Raw genomic sequence first — 15180 nt, 5'->3', positions numbered from 1 at the left:
GGTGAAAGGAAGATCAAGTCATAGAGCATAATTAAAGCAGTTTTTTTTTTTTGTAACTCCACGGTACCACGCAAAACGTAGATATTTATGGTAACATGTTTATTTTTTGCAGCCCTTTTGAAATTATAGAAAAGTTCGAATCTTTCTTCATGTGTCTGCTACATCTTTTTTCTTTTTTTTACCGACTTTTCAACTGCTTCTAATATAGTTTTTCAACAACTAGCTAACTTTTATTGATGTGTTTAATTTTGCACTAGGTATTTTAATTTTATTCTGCATGTTTGGAAACATGATCTCTCTTTCAAATCAAAGAGCTATGCACCAAGGAATTAAGTGGTTTGTGGGAAGTTGATGGTTTGACCATGTTTTCTAAGGGATAAAGTGCCCCCTGCTGTACATTTTAAGGATATTGCAACGTCAGAGTTCCCTAACCTTAGAAAGGAACTCTGTATTCGGCCTCATTCCTCTATATAGCCTTGGAACCCCTCTGTGACTTACAATATCTTTAAAATGTACAGCAGTGGTATATATCAGGTTCCTTTATTTTTTATTGTGATTACAAATGGCTACAGCCAGTTGCAATATGTCTGATAATCTGCAATTTACCTTAGGTGTATTAATCCATTAAAGCAGATGTAGCAGATTGATTTTAAAGAACCTGCCATAAGATCTCAGATTCCTTAGGGACCTCAGGTGTTTGAACTATGGTATTTAATGTACGTCGGTGTGGGCATCACTTCCTTTAAGGGCAGGGGCATGTTTTCCACTATTGACTATATATTTGTTAACACAACCCTAATTCCCCTTGTCTTGGATTATGGCGCAAAATAATCACGTTCTAGCGACCATAACCCTATTCATATCAGTTCAAGAGGGTGTTTAAAGACCACAGATGTGGTGGAGATTAGGGCCTCAGACCCAATAATAAAAACTAGGGATCAAAGTCGCAGATTGAAATGGGTTAAGGTGATACCAGACCTTTTTTTAAATTATTTGTTAAATACTGTAGAGAACTAGATCGCCATCTGTCAAGATAGTACCCAGGGGGAGTGGTGATTGCCGCAGCTTTTGACAGGATTTGTAAGCAGGTAGCCAGTGCTCTCTCCCTACCTAACAAAGAGGGCATTCACAAGGAAGAGAGGTGGTTCGTTCACAACGGCACAGTTGCCCATCAGAAATTATGTGCTCTGAAACAAAAACCCCAGGATAGAAATATAATAGCTACGGCAAGGCTAGAGTATAAGCGGGTACGGCATATACACAAATTGGAAATCAAACAAGAAGCCTGGGACGAACTGTCGACGTGATTAAGAATAGTACGAAATTTTGGTACATCGTCAACAGACCTTTCTTCTCTGGTCTTGAGGGTAATATTGTTTAACTGCTGTATATAGCTTGAACTTTTCAGAAGGCTATATCCCAAATGACCAGTAATAAAGCTCCAGGCCCAGATGAGGTCCCAGTCGACCTTTTCAAGGCAGATATTCCTCTTTAGACAAAGATATTGGCCAATGTTTTAAACACGGTATCTCAACAGGGAATGCCCAAGTCCTGGTCTATATCAATTATTCTCAGTTTTTAAAAAAAGGAGAGAGAGGGGGGATCCAAGGTGTTACAGGCCAATATCATTAATTGATTCTACGGTTAAGGTGTTGGGGAGAGTGGTTCTCAGCAAATTAACCGGATGGATTAATAAATGTGGTGTCCTGTCAAACCCTCAATACGGCTTTAGGAAAGGCAGAGGCACCTTGGATCAGTGCCTTAACCTCTATATTTTAATAGGAAAATATACAGTAGCCAAGAAAGGGACATTTCATCTCGCTTTCATGGATCTATCCTCGACGTTTGACCGAGTAAATAGATCCAAGCTCTTGGACCAGTTGTTAGCAATGGGTATGGACAAAAATATTGTGTATTTCTTGTCTGATCTGCAGGGACCTCTCGGCAACAGTAAGGTTTGACCAAATGGGTAACTTAACGCAGAAGATAGATATTATAAGAGGAGTCAGATAGGACTGTATTCTGTCTCCCTTGCTATTTACCCTTTACATTAATAACCTAGACTTGGCCTTGTGTGGAGCCGCCAAGGATATCCCTCGCGTGGGGAATCGATTGATCCCTGCATTGCTTTACGCAGACGACGTGGCCCTACTGACGCGCACAGCAGTGGGGCTCCAGCACTTGTTGTCCTCTTTTGCCGATTTTATAGGCTCTCTGGATCTAAACGTAAATTTTTCCAAATCAAACACTATGAGTTTGTTAGCAAAGCCAAGTAAATGTAATACGTTTGGTTGTGACGGTAATGAAATAACTAGGGTCACTTCATTCCCATACTTGGGTGTTTTATTTGATCACAGGTGCTCATTGTCCCCGCAAAGGAGGGCGAAGAGAAATTCTATGGCAAGATCTACAGGTGCGGTACTCGATTTTGCCCGGAGGCTGGGTGCCAAACCCGTTCAGGCAATGCTAAACAAATATAAATCTAGGAGTAACGCCATTACGAATTATGGTTACGAAATTTGGGGTTATAAAAACTGTACAGAGCTCCAAATTGTGGAAAACAAGTTTCTAAAAAGTTTGCTCTCAGCCCCCCCAATCCATACCCTCATATATAATCCATGAAGAAGTGGGTATTGGCTATGTGGCTGATTTAATTCATATGTCCCCTTTTCTCAAATGAATTTCGATCTGGTGCAATCCAGAATTAGTGCTAAATCAAGAGATCATTCGAGACTGTATTGCACTAGATAGGGTAGTAGTATCCCATGGCTGAGACATGTGAAAAGTACAGCAATGGCGCCCAGAGGTATTTTATAACCAAGAAATAAAATGCAAAAAAGACCTGGTGTGAGCTAAGACCTAATTTTTACGCTTCGCGCCTGCTGAAACAGAGGCCACAGAACTATTGAAACCCACTGTCAGTGCTCACCAGATTTTAAAAACCTCTTATTTTATGTAGCCCTATTTGGACACAGTCACTAAGCCTCATTACCGTTATCTCTTGACGAGACTGAGGTTTAACCTTTTACATTCTCTATTGGCTGAACCTTTGGGCTGGAGTAAGATGGAGGGAGGATTTGGGACCTTGCTCTTGCGACAGTTTTTCGAGGCAAGACGCTTTGCACTTTGTCATGTTTTCCAACCGCTATTTGCAGATTCGCAAGCGTTTTATTTTTCCAATCTAAAAGGACAAAGGCTTCCTGCAAGTCAGGCCGTCCCTATCATATTTGAAGATGTTGAATAGCCCTTGGGAAATTATTAATATCGCTAGCTTTTTAGTAGCAGCAGTCAGAGCAAGGTAAAAAAAAGAACAAAATAGAGTGTGGGCTTCAGGGACTCGATCTTTTAAATGCATATCTATCCCTTAATTGTAAAATGCCTTTTCTTCATCCCATATGTATTTTATAATGTAAGAATGCTCTTCCTATTTAGAGGTTGGTCTCTTGTTTTTTATTGTGTAATTGATGCTCCCCCTTATAACATGTATTTTATATCTCATTGTTGAAATTTTAGAGATGTATTTTATCTATGATGGATTCTGTGTAATATTTGTTTTTTATGTGATGGTATTTCAATATGCTTTTATGGTTTTGAATAACCGAATAAAGTGATTTTGACTGACTGACTGATTAGCACTCCATTTGATAGATTTTCTATTGTGGCTTTGGCTGTGGTTTCTACACTACCTACAGGGCTAAAATTAAATCTGTTGAGAGATCTCTTAATCCAGCTCCAAGTGCACCTTTTAGACACATGGATGTAACGAGCATTTGCAATGCAATAGGTCTCACATTTGTGAAAGTTATTGCTATTGGTGTTGTAAATGACATTGTTTTAGATATTCGGGCGGAAAGGAACATTGCAACGCTTCATTTGAAGCGAAGGGACACTGTACTTGACTGGTGCTCCTAAGCCTATAACAGTAGTGAGGTATCAGCTGCCTGAACAAGTTAGGAGGCAGTAAAGAAGAGCGACCTACGAGTGATCCAATGGTAAGCAGCAGGCAACATTACACTCCTGTAGTGATTACAGCAAGTCTTGCCCTCTTTCATCCTTTCCTCCCCAGTTGATAAGGCTTTTTCAGACTTTTGTACAATGCAGCTCCTAGGGCCGACTTTAGGGCAGAGTGACTGGTGCAGCCACATTGGGTTGCTGACCTGTGCAGGGGAGTCGCTGAGCTCAGTGGAGCAGCTGTGTTTAGCAATAACTTTGATTTTAAAACACCTGTGACAGAGTCCCTTGTGCGTCCAGTTTTCAGGCAGCATTACAAAAGTTTAACATAACTCTTGTGACTAATGTTCCTGCTAGAGAGAGAGGATCAGAGTTTTGTTTAGTGGCAGTTTTCACTTGCCATAAAGTAGCACAGAGTTTTGATATGCCTGCTGCAAAGTACTGTTACCATACAGATCATAGATCTGTATTTTATATGGATAGCTGAGTGGATTACTGCTTTTGTCACAGATTTCCTTTTGTCACCCACAGATCATAAGATACAACCCTAAAATCGATCAGTGACTGTTACTAACTGTAATCAAAGAGCTGCATACAAACTGCATAAAATAGGTTAGGATGTTATGCTTTTTCCCCCTATTCTTTCATTATCTATTCCTAATGTTGCTGAAAAGGGTTTGTTTAGATAGATATACATAATTAGTAAAATCAGCCTTTACAAGTGCTTTAAAACAAATTAAATGTATATGAGAGAGCATCTGTGGAGAGGTGAGGGGCACTTTTGCCTGGTGGTCATGAGGGAATCCGAGGAAAAGGTCATGGGGTGTGCACCAAGAATGATTGTCGCACCGGGCGCCAACAGCGCTTAAGCCTGGCCCTGGCAGCTCCTCTAACCTATTAGTACATATACCTATTGATGTAATCTAAAGGAAATACACATAGGTTACTCTGAATGCATTTTACAAACACTATTACTTGATTAACTTAAAGGCTGCTTCTATGTTATGTTAAATATGCATTTGGCTATGTACTTGTGAAGTATTCCATGCAATGGAAATGAAGGTTGCCATATAAAAGGGTGACAGCCAGTTAATAACTTTGCTTGGTAAGCTCCCAGTCCATTAACTGTGACCTACCAAACTGTTGCCCTTTTTAATATGTGTAGTTGTATTTGATGCAGAATTTGGCATGGATTTGATTAGTGTACATGCACTAGCCTCACATTACAAAGCTCTGACTGCTGAATCACTCCTGTGTACCAGGAGGAAGGAAGGTGTCTCACATAGTATGAAGTGAGGGCTGTTTTAATGGAATAACTTCACTGTAGTTATCACAGTGAGTTGTTGTGGACTTATACTCTGTTGCACTGCAGCCCTTTCTCTTTCTCCCCTACTTCTATTCTAGTACCACATCAGAATGCCAAGCAGTAAATGTAGTTTTTAGGAATTTGGAAAGATGCATATAATCTGAGTGGATTGTAAAATGTCTCCTTCCATTTTCTTATTTAACTAAAAGATTCAGCTTTTTTTATGTTTAGTAATGTATTCAGAGTATTAATTTCTGAGAGTTGTATTTTCTGACGCTCCTATCAAAACTTTGTGATATGTAATTAATATATACGCTGGCACATTTGTATTTATTCCTTGTTCTTGCTGTGTTGTTAGGTTGATGTCTTTGGGTTTCAGCTTTCTACTAAAACTCCCTTTAGAACCGCATTTGAGACTATACAGCTTCTTACAAAGGTGGGTTGTCTTTTAAACCTTTTCATCCTGTATTTCATACTTGTTTACTTGTGTCATTTATTAAATAAAACATGCATTCATTTTCCATAATTACCTTCAATGATTTAGGTTTGTGTACTCCACCTTCCAGCACATTCAGGTTTCAATTTAGTAAAGATTCTGACTTAATGCAGTACACATCAAACCGAGTAAACCACAGTCAAAACTGATTACAAAGATAAAATGGATGAAAATTTCTCCCCAGCTTTGAGTATCGCAAAAATGTGTGCATAATGGACAGTCCTGTTCCCCTGCTTTGAGTGCCCGACTGGTATCCTGTTTTTTTCCATTTGATCCCTGGCTTCATAGCAATCTTGTATGCGCGCACAGGCCTAGGTCTGTCCCTTGACAAGATATGAGGTCCATACAGTGGGCCTACTGACCCTGTCATGGGCTTAGCACATAGAGTTGTCATGGCAGTTTACCATGTTCTGTGAATCCATAGTTGTGACCTTTTTATCTGTCATTGGAGTGGAGGCCTGCTAGCTCACTTGGATAAAGTTCTGCTATTATATGCTTTCAACTTCTAATGCACAATCCCAAGTGTATGTTGTGCGTGTGTGGCAGCTCAGTGTGAGTGAACCCAGAGTAATGGAGGGCTGTGGGATCCATTTTGGATACCCTTCACCTGGCCTTTGCACAGGATGGAGGCATGGTTGTTTTCCTAGATAGTGGAATTGTAATGCTGAATTTCCTGAAGATTGAGGGAGGAGACCTAGATCCTGAAGTGAGGGAAGAGGAGACAAAGCTCCCTTAGAAATTCAGTTAGGCCTTTTGCAGAGCTATGGGATGCTTATTAGTCTCTCTGAAATACTGGCATTTGGTGTATGATGGGGTAAAGTGTTGGACTGCAGACTCTTTTGTGCAAGATGAATTTGGCTCCTGAGGTGAGACTCAGACTTTTGTCATTCTCTGATCACTCTTTCTGTTTTGCTGATGACAGCAAGATGTAGAAGGTTTTGCCTCTGATGTGGGCACTCCGGGTTGGAGACAACCCCGCTGTGAGATGCATCACTCTACTTAATGGCAACGCCTGGAGAGCAACTATGCAGAGGCCACTGAAAAAGAGAGCCACCCCAAACTGGTTCTGACGTCGATACACATCTCCTGTCTGCTGTGCTGTTACTATATTAAAGTGGTACCCTACTACTCCACTTGTTTTTCCAGTTCCCGCCCACCTGTTCAGTGTGATCTAGTGTTCTGTGGGGACCGAGTTCTGTGCCTTTGAGACTGCCACCTACAGTCCTCATAAATGTGCAGCATAGTCGATTACATATCTGCTGGTGGGCATTCAGAAGCTGTAAGGAACAGTTGCACTGAGACAAACCCCGGGTGGACTGATCCACCAAGGATGGTAAGAACTGAGAAACTGAACTCTGTAGGAACGAAGTAGTTAACTGTGAGACTGAGCACATTTTACAAGAGAAGGCGATATGCATCTGGGCCCTAATCATGCTATTGCCTTAACCCAGGAGAGACCCACCTAGAACAGAGAAAGGGGTAAACCGGGGAGGGGGGGAGGGAATAGCTGATGTAGGCGCACCCAGATCTTTCACCCAGAATACTAAATTGAACCTTGCACATATAATGTGTGTAGAATTCTGTTCTAGTGTGCATCAAGTAAATTTTAACTTTCTTGAGAGTAAAGCACAGGGTAGGACAATCGGTTATTGTGCTTTTGTGTGATTGTTTAGCCTTGATCTCGAGCACCCCCTCACTAACTCCCAGAGAAACCTGTGACCGCTCGCCATCAGAACCACTGAGAGTCCAGTGCTCACAGGGTTGTACTTGGCCTAGTTTTCAAAGCCATAGTAGGATGGAACTAGAGACATCGGAGGTGAACAACCTCAACCCATGCAGTGGAGCCTCAGTAGCTCCTGCTTGCCCTCTGATTGGATTCTGGCAAATGGCCATGAAAGGAAACTGAAAAAGCACATCCCAAGATAAACGTCAGAACAGACTTCGTCCAATTTATTATCTCCAAATGGAAAAGCCCCCATTAATTGGTTGCCACCAAGCACCAACACTTTTTCTCGGTGTTTACTGAGAGCCTGTTGGATTTACAATCATTTTCAAGGGTGATAATTTGCCACAGCACGCCCACGTGGTTATACTTCATAATTACTAGATCATCTATATATAGAAAACGAGATATGGTCGTGTTGACGATAAATATTGGGGCAGGTCTTCCAAAAAAATTCTAACTATTGGGCTGGTGCCATCATGCAACCCATACACAGCCCTTTCTTAACTTCAATCTATTTAAATATTTAAATACAGGATCAGATGGATTAAACTCTAATTGAGTCCAGTTAGCAGTACAGAAAGCATATAATAAGGCCACTGCACCTGATGACGTATTAAGACACCTAGATTCAGCTATAGGTTATTAGGTCAATCTTGTCAACACCTGCCTGGAAATCGACAAGGCAGCAGCAAAGATGCTCCATGAATCTTTTGGCAATCTCTTGAGGGGAAAACCATGATATGGTTTAAAATACCCTTCTCAAAAACTACATTGACTCTCAAAGCATCAAATTCTGAATATTGACCCAACAAGAAACCTGCAAAGAATACTCTTACACCTTGGACTTTTGATGTCACAACCAGTAATGGGATTTAACAATAATTAGTAAGGTTCACTGGGTTGCCATTAGTCGGTCTGGCCTAAAGACCACTTCAGCTTTGTCTTTAGCCTCAATTTCTAAAACAAATCATAATAAAAATACACACTGTAGCTCTGAAGAAGAACCACAGAAGCCGCCTACTGGTTTCTGATAGCTTCAGTTTGAAATGTTGAAGGAAGGAACAGGATACTTATCAGGCTATTCGGAAACAGGCATGGTGATGCCATGGGAAATCCCTAATGCACCAGCGCACTGAGCTGAAATAAGGATATTGATTTACCTGTGGAGATTGAACTTACTGACATTATTATTTAAGCCCTGATGAAGTTCCCACTGTTTGAAACGAAATGTGTTGGCTGAGGCAGTATGTGTTAATAAGGATTTATATTTGATGGTAAAAAAAGCGCAAGTAAAGGTTTTGAAATAACAAGACTAACTGGACCTCCTTTTGCTTTGTGTCAGTAACTGTATAGGTAAGTCAGTATGTAATAGTATCTGTATGAATAAATGTGTGTGTGTGTATAAATGTATAGGCGAGTAAATGGGTGTGCGATTGACTCTATAGGTGACTTAGTAGGTGTGTGAGTAGCTCTATGAGTAACTGACTGTGTAAGTGGCTGGATGAGTAGATATATCAGTGGCTGTATTAGTGAGTGGGTGTATGAGTGGCTGTATGGGTGAGTGAGTGGATGTGTGTGTGTAGACCTATGAATCAGTGAGTGGGTATGTAAGTATTGTTATTAATGTGTCAATGGTTTTGAGAATTTAGGTTTCACCACCATTCTGCAAACACACCTCCTGGCATGCTTTTGGTTGGGTGATAAAGTCCCCTTCGCAGGTGAGGGTATATGGGGGCCAACTAGCCCACCAGTTACCTCCAGTAAGCCCCACACAGTGGGATTGCTGAGCGGTCTTTAGAGGCCACGCCCCCTTTCTCCACCACTCTGCAAACGCGCCTCCTGGCGCACTACTATTTGGGGGATGAAGTCCCCTTCTCTTGAGGGTCCATGTATTCCTGCTGTTTGTAGTCTGGTGATGAGTGTGTGGTGTGAAATGGTGTTGAAGGCGGCAGAGAGGTTGAGGAGGATGAGGGCGGCGGTCTGTCCATGGTCGAGGATGTCTGTCTGTGGCAGCCATGTGGGCTTGTTTCGGTGCTTTGGTTGTTTCAGAATCCTGATTGCGAGTCATCTAGGAGTTTGTGGCATTTTAGATGGTCAGAGAGTTGTCTGTTGATGGTCTTCTCAATGACTTGGGCTGGGAAGGGGAACAGCAACATGGGTCGGTAGTTGCTGAGTACTTCTGGGTGGGATGAGGGTTTTTGTTGAGGGTGGTGACTTCAGTGTGTTTCCAGCTATCTGGGATGGGAGTTGACTGTCTTGAGGGAGGTGTTGATGATGGCAGTGAGTGCAGCGCTGATTGTGGCTCTTCCCAGGATGTAGATATGGAGGGGGCAGGAGTCTGTGGGCGCCACTGAGTGAACTGTCTTCCTTACTGCTGCAGTGTCCTCGCTGGATAAAGGGTTCCATGCTGTCAGTTGGTAGTCTTTGGTTGATGAGGTTAGCAGGCTCGGAAAGTCAATTGGGTGTGGCTGGGGTTTGAAGTTGCTGTAGATCTTGGTGATTTTTTTCGTGGAAGAAGCAGGAGACGTTGTTGCAAAGTTCTTGTGTAGGAGTGATTGTGTTGGACGTAGCTGTTGCGTTGGTGAATTCTTTGAAGATGACAAAACATTCCTTGCAGTTATTGGAGCTAGATTAGATTCTCAGGGTCAGGGCCTTTTTCTTGATGGTAATAGTGTCTAATTACATCCTTGTAGATGTTTCTTGTGGTGGTTACTCAGGTTGTTCTCCATTTATTTTCAATTTGTTTGCAAACTTTCTTGGATTCTCTGAGGTCAGCTTTCCACCAGCTAGCTTGTTTGTTGTATATTTTGGGCTTGGTGTTTTTCATGGACGCCAATAAAATTGGCCCATTTCAAATTGGAGCTTTAGAGGGAAGAAATGCCAAGCTGCCCTCCACTCAAAATCTAATAACAACAAAAAATAGCTTGGCATCAAGAGGATTCAAAATAATCGTTCAAAGGCCAACCACTGGTGGCAGGAGCAACTGTGTTCCAACCACTGGCAATATGTCAATAAATTTTTGACTGGCCCTACACCTCTTTAATTGTTAATTTAAGATCATCTGCAATGCAACCCTTCATGAACTCACAGAAAGTGTATCACCCCAGCTCTCACAAGAAATGATGTGATTCGTGAAAAGAGTGTGAAAAATGAGAAGGCACCTCACGTACGCACCACCAGGTAGGCTGCCAACTGGTACTCGCTGGTATGCCCACGTTTTGTCATCATCGGTTGCCAACTCAAAAAGAAAGAAAATAATGTCCAGTAAAAAGAAAGAGAACAGAGATAGTTTTGACAGAAACACTTTGCTGTCCCCATAAACAAAGAGTGAAAATAAAGAAACCCAGTGATTTGCTGAGAACAGATTGTTCAGAGCAACAATAAAATTGAGATGCAAACTCACTCAAAAGGACAAACTCTTTATTCACAACCAGTGAGTCCACTCAAAGTAAAAGCACTAAATGTCGCTAACCTTTATAAGGAAGGCCAACATGTTTCATTGCCACTAGTTTTTTGGCAATTTCATCAGGGCATAGGGTTTTTTTTGCACCCGTTTAACTGGACATCCACTTTCCTGTTTTATGGAGGGGCTGTGTAAAAAGCAGACAGGAAGACAAATAGAATGACTGTTTTCTATTCATACTTCAAAAAAAAGTTGGACCAACCATTCATCCATGACACCAAACTGTTAGTTCCCATACATATATTTACCATGTAAAGGCCGAGGACGCTCATACCAGCCTTCACAATACCAATCGGAATTTCTTTTCCTTTTTCCGATTCCTTAAAAAGCGCTGTAACTAGCGCGTGTTCACCCTGTGGAAAAGGGTTTTTCTACATTCATCAACGGGTCAGAATATACAGCTTAAGAAAGCGAGACTGGTGGTTCTTTCCCCCTCGCAACACCCTTCGTCTTATTTTGTCTCAAAAGCCACCTGTACTATACTCTGGTCAGAGGTGAATAACACGAATTCATGCCACCCCGTTCCACTATGAACAGAAAGGATTGCGAATCATCATGGCGAGTTAGTATCTGCCTCGTAAATCACCATAACTTTCATTTCAAATGGCTACGAAGCTGAATGGTCACAATTCCTAGCTCGGCAACCAATACCCAGTCTTTTCCTCTTCCGCGACTTAACGCTAGCCCGCTTACGATTAGCTGTAAATCAAACGAGGCCATAGGAGTCAGCGTAGGGCAAACCTTACCCTACCCATGGCATCCCCCTACCTTTAGACCAGGAAGCCAAAGTCTCACCGTAACCACAAACGGAGCAATCCTTGTCTCGTCACCGCCTCAACTCCAAATCAGTACCCAGCCTCAGATGTAGTGCTGTCTAGCCACACCCCCTCGTCCGCATCACATGTTGCGCGAGGTGAAGCGCGAGCCACTAAGATCTTGTAACTAACGTGGCGGCCATCTTAGAACAGTGTGCCTCGCAAGCATATATAACACAATCTTCACAGAGGCCATTCTGTCGTGGACTAGGACAATTCACTCCCGATACTATGTGTATGCATCTTAGAACATTTAGGCCACACTCCAAGGGGGCTCAAAGTAACAGACATTTATATGGTTTGCCAGGGCTGAATTCAAGAACACTAGGATCTTGTAACTAACGTGGCGGCCATCTTGGAACAGTGTGCCTCGCAAACATATATAACACAATCTTCACAGAGGCCATTACATCGTAGACTGGGACAATTCACTCCCGATACTATGTGTGTGCATCTTGGAACATTTAGGCCACACTCCAAGGGGGCTCAAAGTAACAGACATTTATATGGTTTGCCAGGGCTGAATTCAATCGTTATTTTGATAGCGCCCAAAACATGACCTTTGTATTCCTCAGAGACACTGACATATATAAAATCAGAGTTGAAGCGGCCCTGTGCGGGAAACTACGAAAGAAAAATGATCTTACTACTCTCCGTGCACAGCTCGTGGAGCTCCTCAACCATGAAGCACGGGTATTCAGTTACTAGTTACTCACTCATTGGACATATATTCTCAGATCCCCACTCCGTGGGTGGTTTATAGTTCGGAAAGCCTTGTATTTCCAAGACATCAGTGGTGATGTATGACTAGTCATAAGTACATAGTGTGTTGCTAGATACTCACTTTATTCCACTCAATGTGGTCATTCAAGCCTGTCACATCCACCTTCTCAGTATAAATCCAACGAGCCTCCCTGGTAGCCAGAATTTTATCTATGGTGTCATTGCTAGCTGTCACTCTTTCCAGGACAACCCATCTTAAAGCTTGCATGTCATGTTTGGATTCACCAAAATGCTGTACCAACCGAGTGGTGAGTTTTCCAGCTTTAATGGTACTTAAGTGCTCCTGAATTCGTACCTTAATTTTGCGAGTGGTGAGGCCTATATATTGTAACCCGCATTCACAGGTCAATCTATAGATTACATTGGTCGTGTTACAATTTGAAAACGAATTCAAATGCCATTTTCTACCATTGGAAAGGTTGACAAAGTTTTTTTTTTTCCGTTAATTTGCAAACTGAGCAACCCCCACATGGGTAATGTCCAGCCGGCAATGATGTGTTTTTTTGTTTAACTTGTGGTCGTGTGTGTACCAGCTTGTCCTTAAGATTTGTAGCGCGCTTAAATGCAAATCTAGGTTGTGGCATTCTGAAGTCTGCAGTTGATAACAATGACCAATGCTTTCTCATTAGTTGTCTAATTTTAGAGGCCAAAGGATCGTAGGTCATGACCACTGTGAGGCAATCATCAGTATCCCTTCTGTTTCTTTCCAAGAGCGCCTCCCGAGGTGTGTTACGAGCCCTTTTACACGCTCTCTTAATAACAGTTTTGGGATATGCTCTTTGAGTCAATTTGTTAGAGAGCTCATCAGCTTGTTGGACAAAGGTTTCAACAGTAGAGCAATTACGCCGATACCTAAAGAACTGGCCCACTGGCAGGTTATCACGTAAGGCTCTCGGATGGTATGAGTTGTAATGTAATAGTGAGTTCCTGTCTGACCCCTTTTGATGTACCTTAGTGTTGAGGGCATTCCCCTGCACCATGATGTCGAGATCCAAATATATCGCACATTCCTTGCTGAACGTCCAGGTAAACTTTAAACACGGATCACGGCTATTAAGCCAGTTCAAGAATTCCATAAGAGAATCCTGATCTCCTTTCCAAATACACAACACATCATCGATATACCTCTTCCAGAGGCATATGTGCCCCTGGAAGGGATTCGATGCGTGATAAAGGAAATTCTCTTCAAACTGGCCTACATAAATGCAGGCCAGACTCGGCGCGAAGGTCGCGCCCATCGATGTACCTGATACCTGTAAATACAGGTCATCCTTGAAACAAAAGTAGTTCCGTGTCAGGGCAAGCTCGATACATTGGAGCACAAAAGATTGGGGCGTGTCATAAAACCAATCTTGGTCCCCCAGGGCCTTCGCTGCTGCCACCAGCGTGGCCTCCTGGGGGATACTGGTGTACAGCGATTCAATATCGATAGTGAGTAAGAACTGCTGTGATGAATCAAATTCTAAATCACCAAGGATATTCAAGATGTCAGTAGTATCCTGGACATATGATTTTTGTCTCAATACCGATTCCCGCAAAAAGAAGTCCGCGAATTGCGATAATGGCTCAAGAATAGAAGCTATTCCCGAGACGAAGGGTGTTGCGAGGGGGAAAGAACCACCAGTCTCGCTTTCTTAAGCTGTATATTCTGACCCGTTGATGAATGTAGAAAAACCCTTTTCCACAGGGTGAACACGCGCTAGTTACAGCGCTTTTTAAGGAATCGGAAAAAGGAAAAGAAATTCCGATTGGTATTGTGAAGGCTGGTATGAGCGTCCTCGGCCTTTACATGGTAAATATATGTATGGGAACTAACAGTTTGGTGTCATGGATGAATGGTTGGTCCAACTTTTATTTGAAGTATGAATAGAAAACAGTCATTCTATTTGTCTTCCTGTCTGCTTTTTACACAGCCCCTCCATAAAACAGGAAAGTGGATGTCCAGTTAAACGGGTGCAAAAAAAACCCTATGCCCTGATGAAATTGCCAAAAAACTAGTGGCAATGAAACATGTTGGCCTTCCTTATAAAGGTTAGCGACATTTAGTGCTTTTACTTTGAGTGGACTCACTGGTTGTGAATAAAGAGTTTGTCCTTTTGAGTGAGTTTGCATCTCAATTTTATTGTTGCTCTGAACAATCTGTTCTCAGCAAATCACTGGGTTTCTTTATTTTCACTCTTTGTTTATGGGGACAGCAAAGTGTTTCTGTCAAAACTATCTCTGTTCTCTTTCTTTTTACTGGACATTATTTTCTTTCTTTTTGAGTTGGCAACCGATGATGACAAAACGTGGGCATACCAGCGAGTACCAGTTGGCAGCCTACCTGGTGGTGCGTACGTGAGGTGCCTTCTCATTTTTCACACTCTTTTCACGAATCACATCATTTCTTGTGAGAGCTGGGGTGATACACTTTCTGTGAGTTCATGAAGGGTTGCATTGCAGATGATCTTAAATTAACAATTAAAGAGGTGTAGGGCCAGTCAAAAATTTATTGACATATTGCCAGTGGTTGGAACACAGTTGCTCCTGCCACCAGTGGTTGGCCTTTGAACGATTATTTTGAATCCTCTTGATGCCAAGCTATTTTTTGTTGTTATTAGCCAATAAAATTGGCACAGGTGGTGATCCAGTTGCTGAAAT

General features: G+C 42.1%; 1 protein-coding gene across 3 annotated transcripts in view; it reads left to right on the top strand.

Moving 5' to 3' along the window:
- The window catches only part of GTPBP10 (GTP binding protein 10), a 148481-nt gene that overhangs the window by 113368 nt on the left and 19933 nt on the right, over positions 1 to 15180 (top strand). For 2 of the 3 annotated variants that reach the window (XM_085631345.1, XM_085631343.1), the window contains one exon: positions 5616 to 5693. The exons of the other annotated variant lie outside the window; for it this stretch is intronic. In XM_085631345.1, the coding sequence (XP_085487471.1) occupies positions 5616 to 5693 (78 nt within the window). The remainder of the gene's footprint in view (positions 1 to 5615; positions 5694 to 15180) is intronic. 3 annotated transcript variants of the gene reach the window in all.

This window comes from Triturus cristatus, chromosome 10 (genome assembly GCF_964204655.1).
Source record: "Triturus cristatus chromosome 10, aTriCri1.1, whole genome shotgun sequence".
In the NCBI taxonomy this organism is placed as follows: Eukaryota; Metazoa; Chordata; class Amphibia; order Caudata; family Salamandridae; genus Triturus; species Triturus cristatus.
The sequence above is the reverse complement of the archived record's forward strand: the minus strand, read 5'-3'. Positions and strand labels throughout refer to the sequence as shown.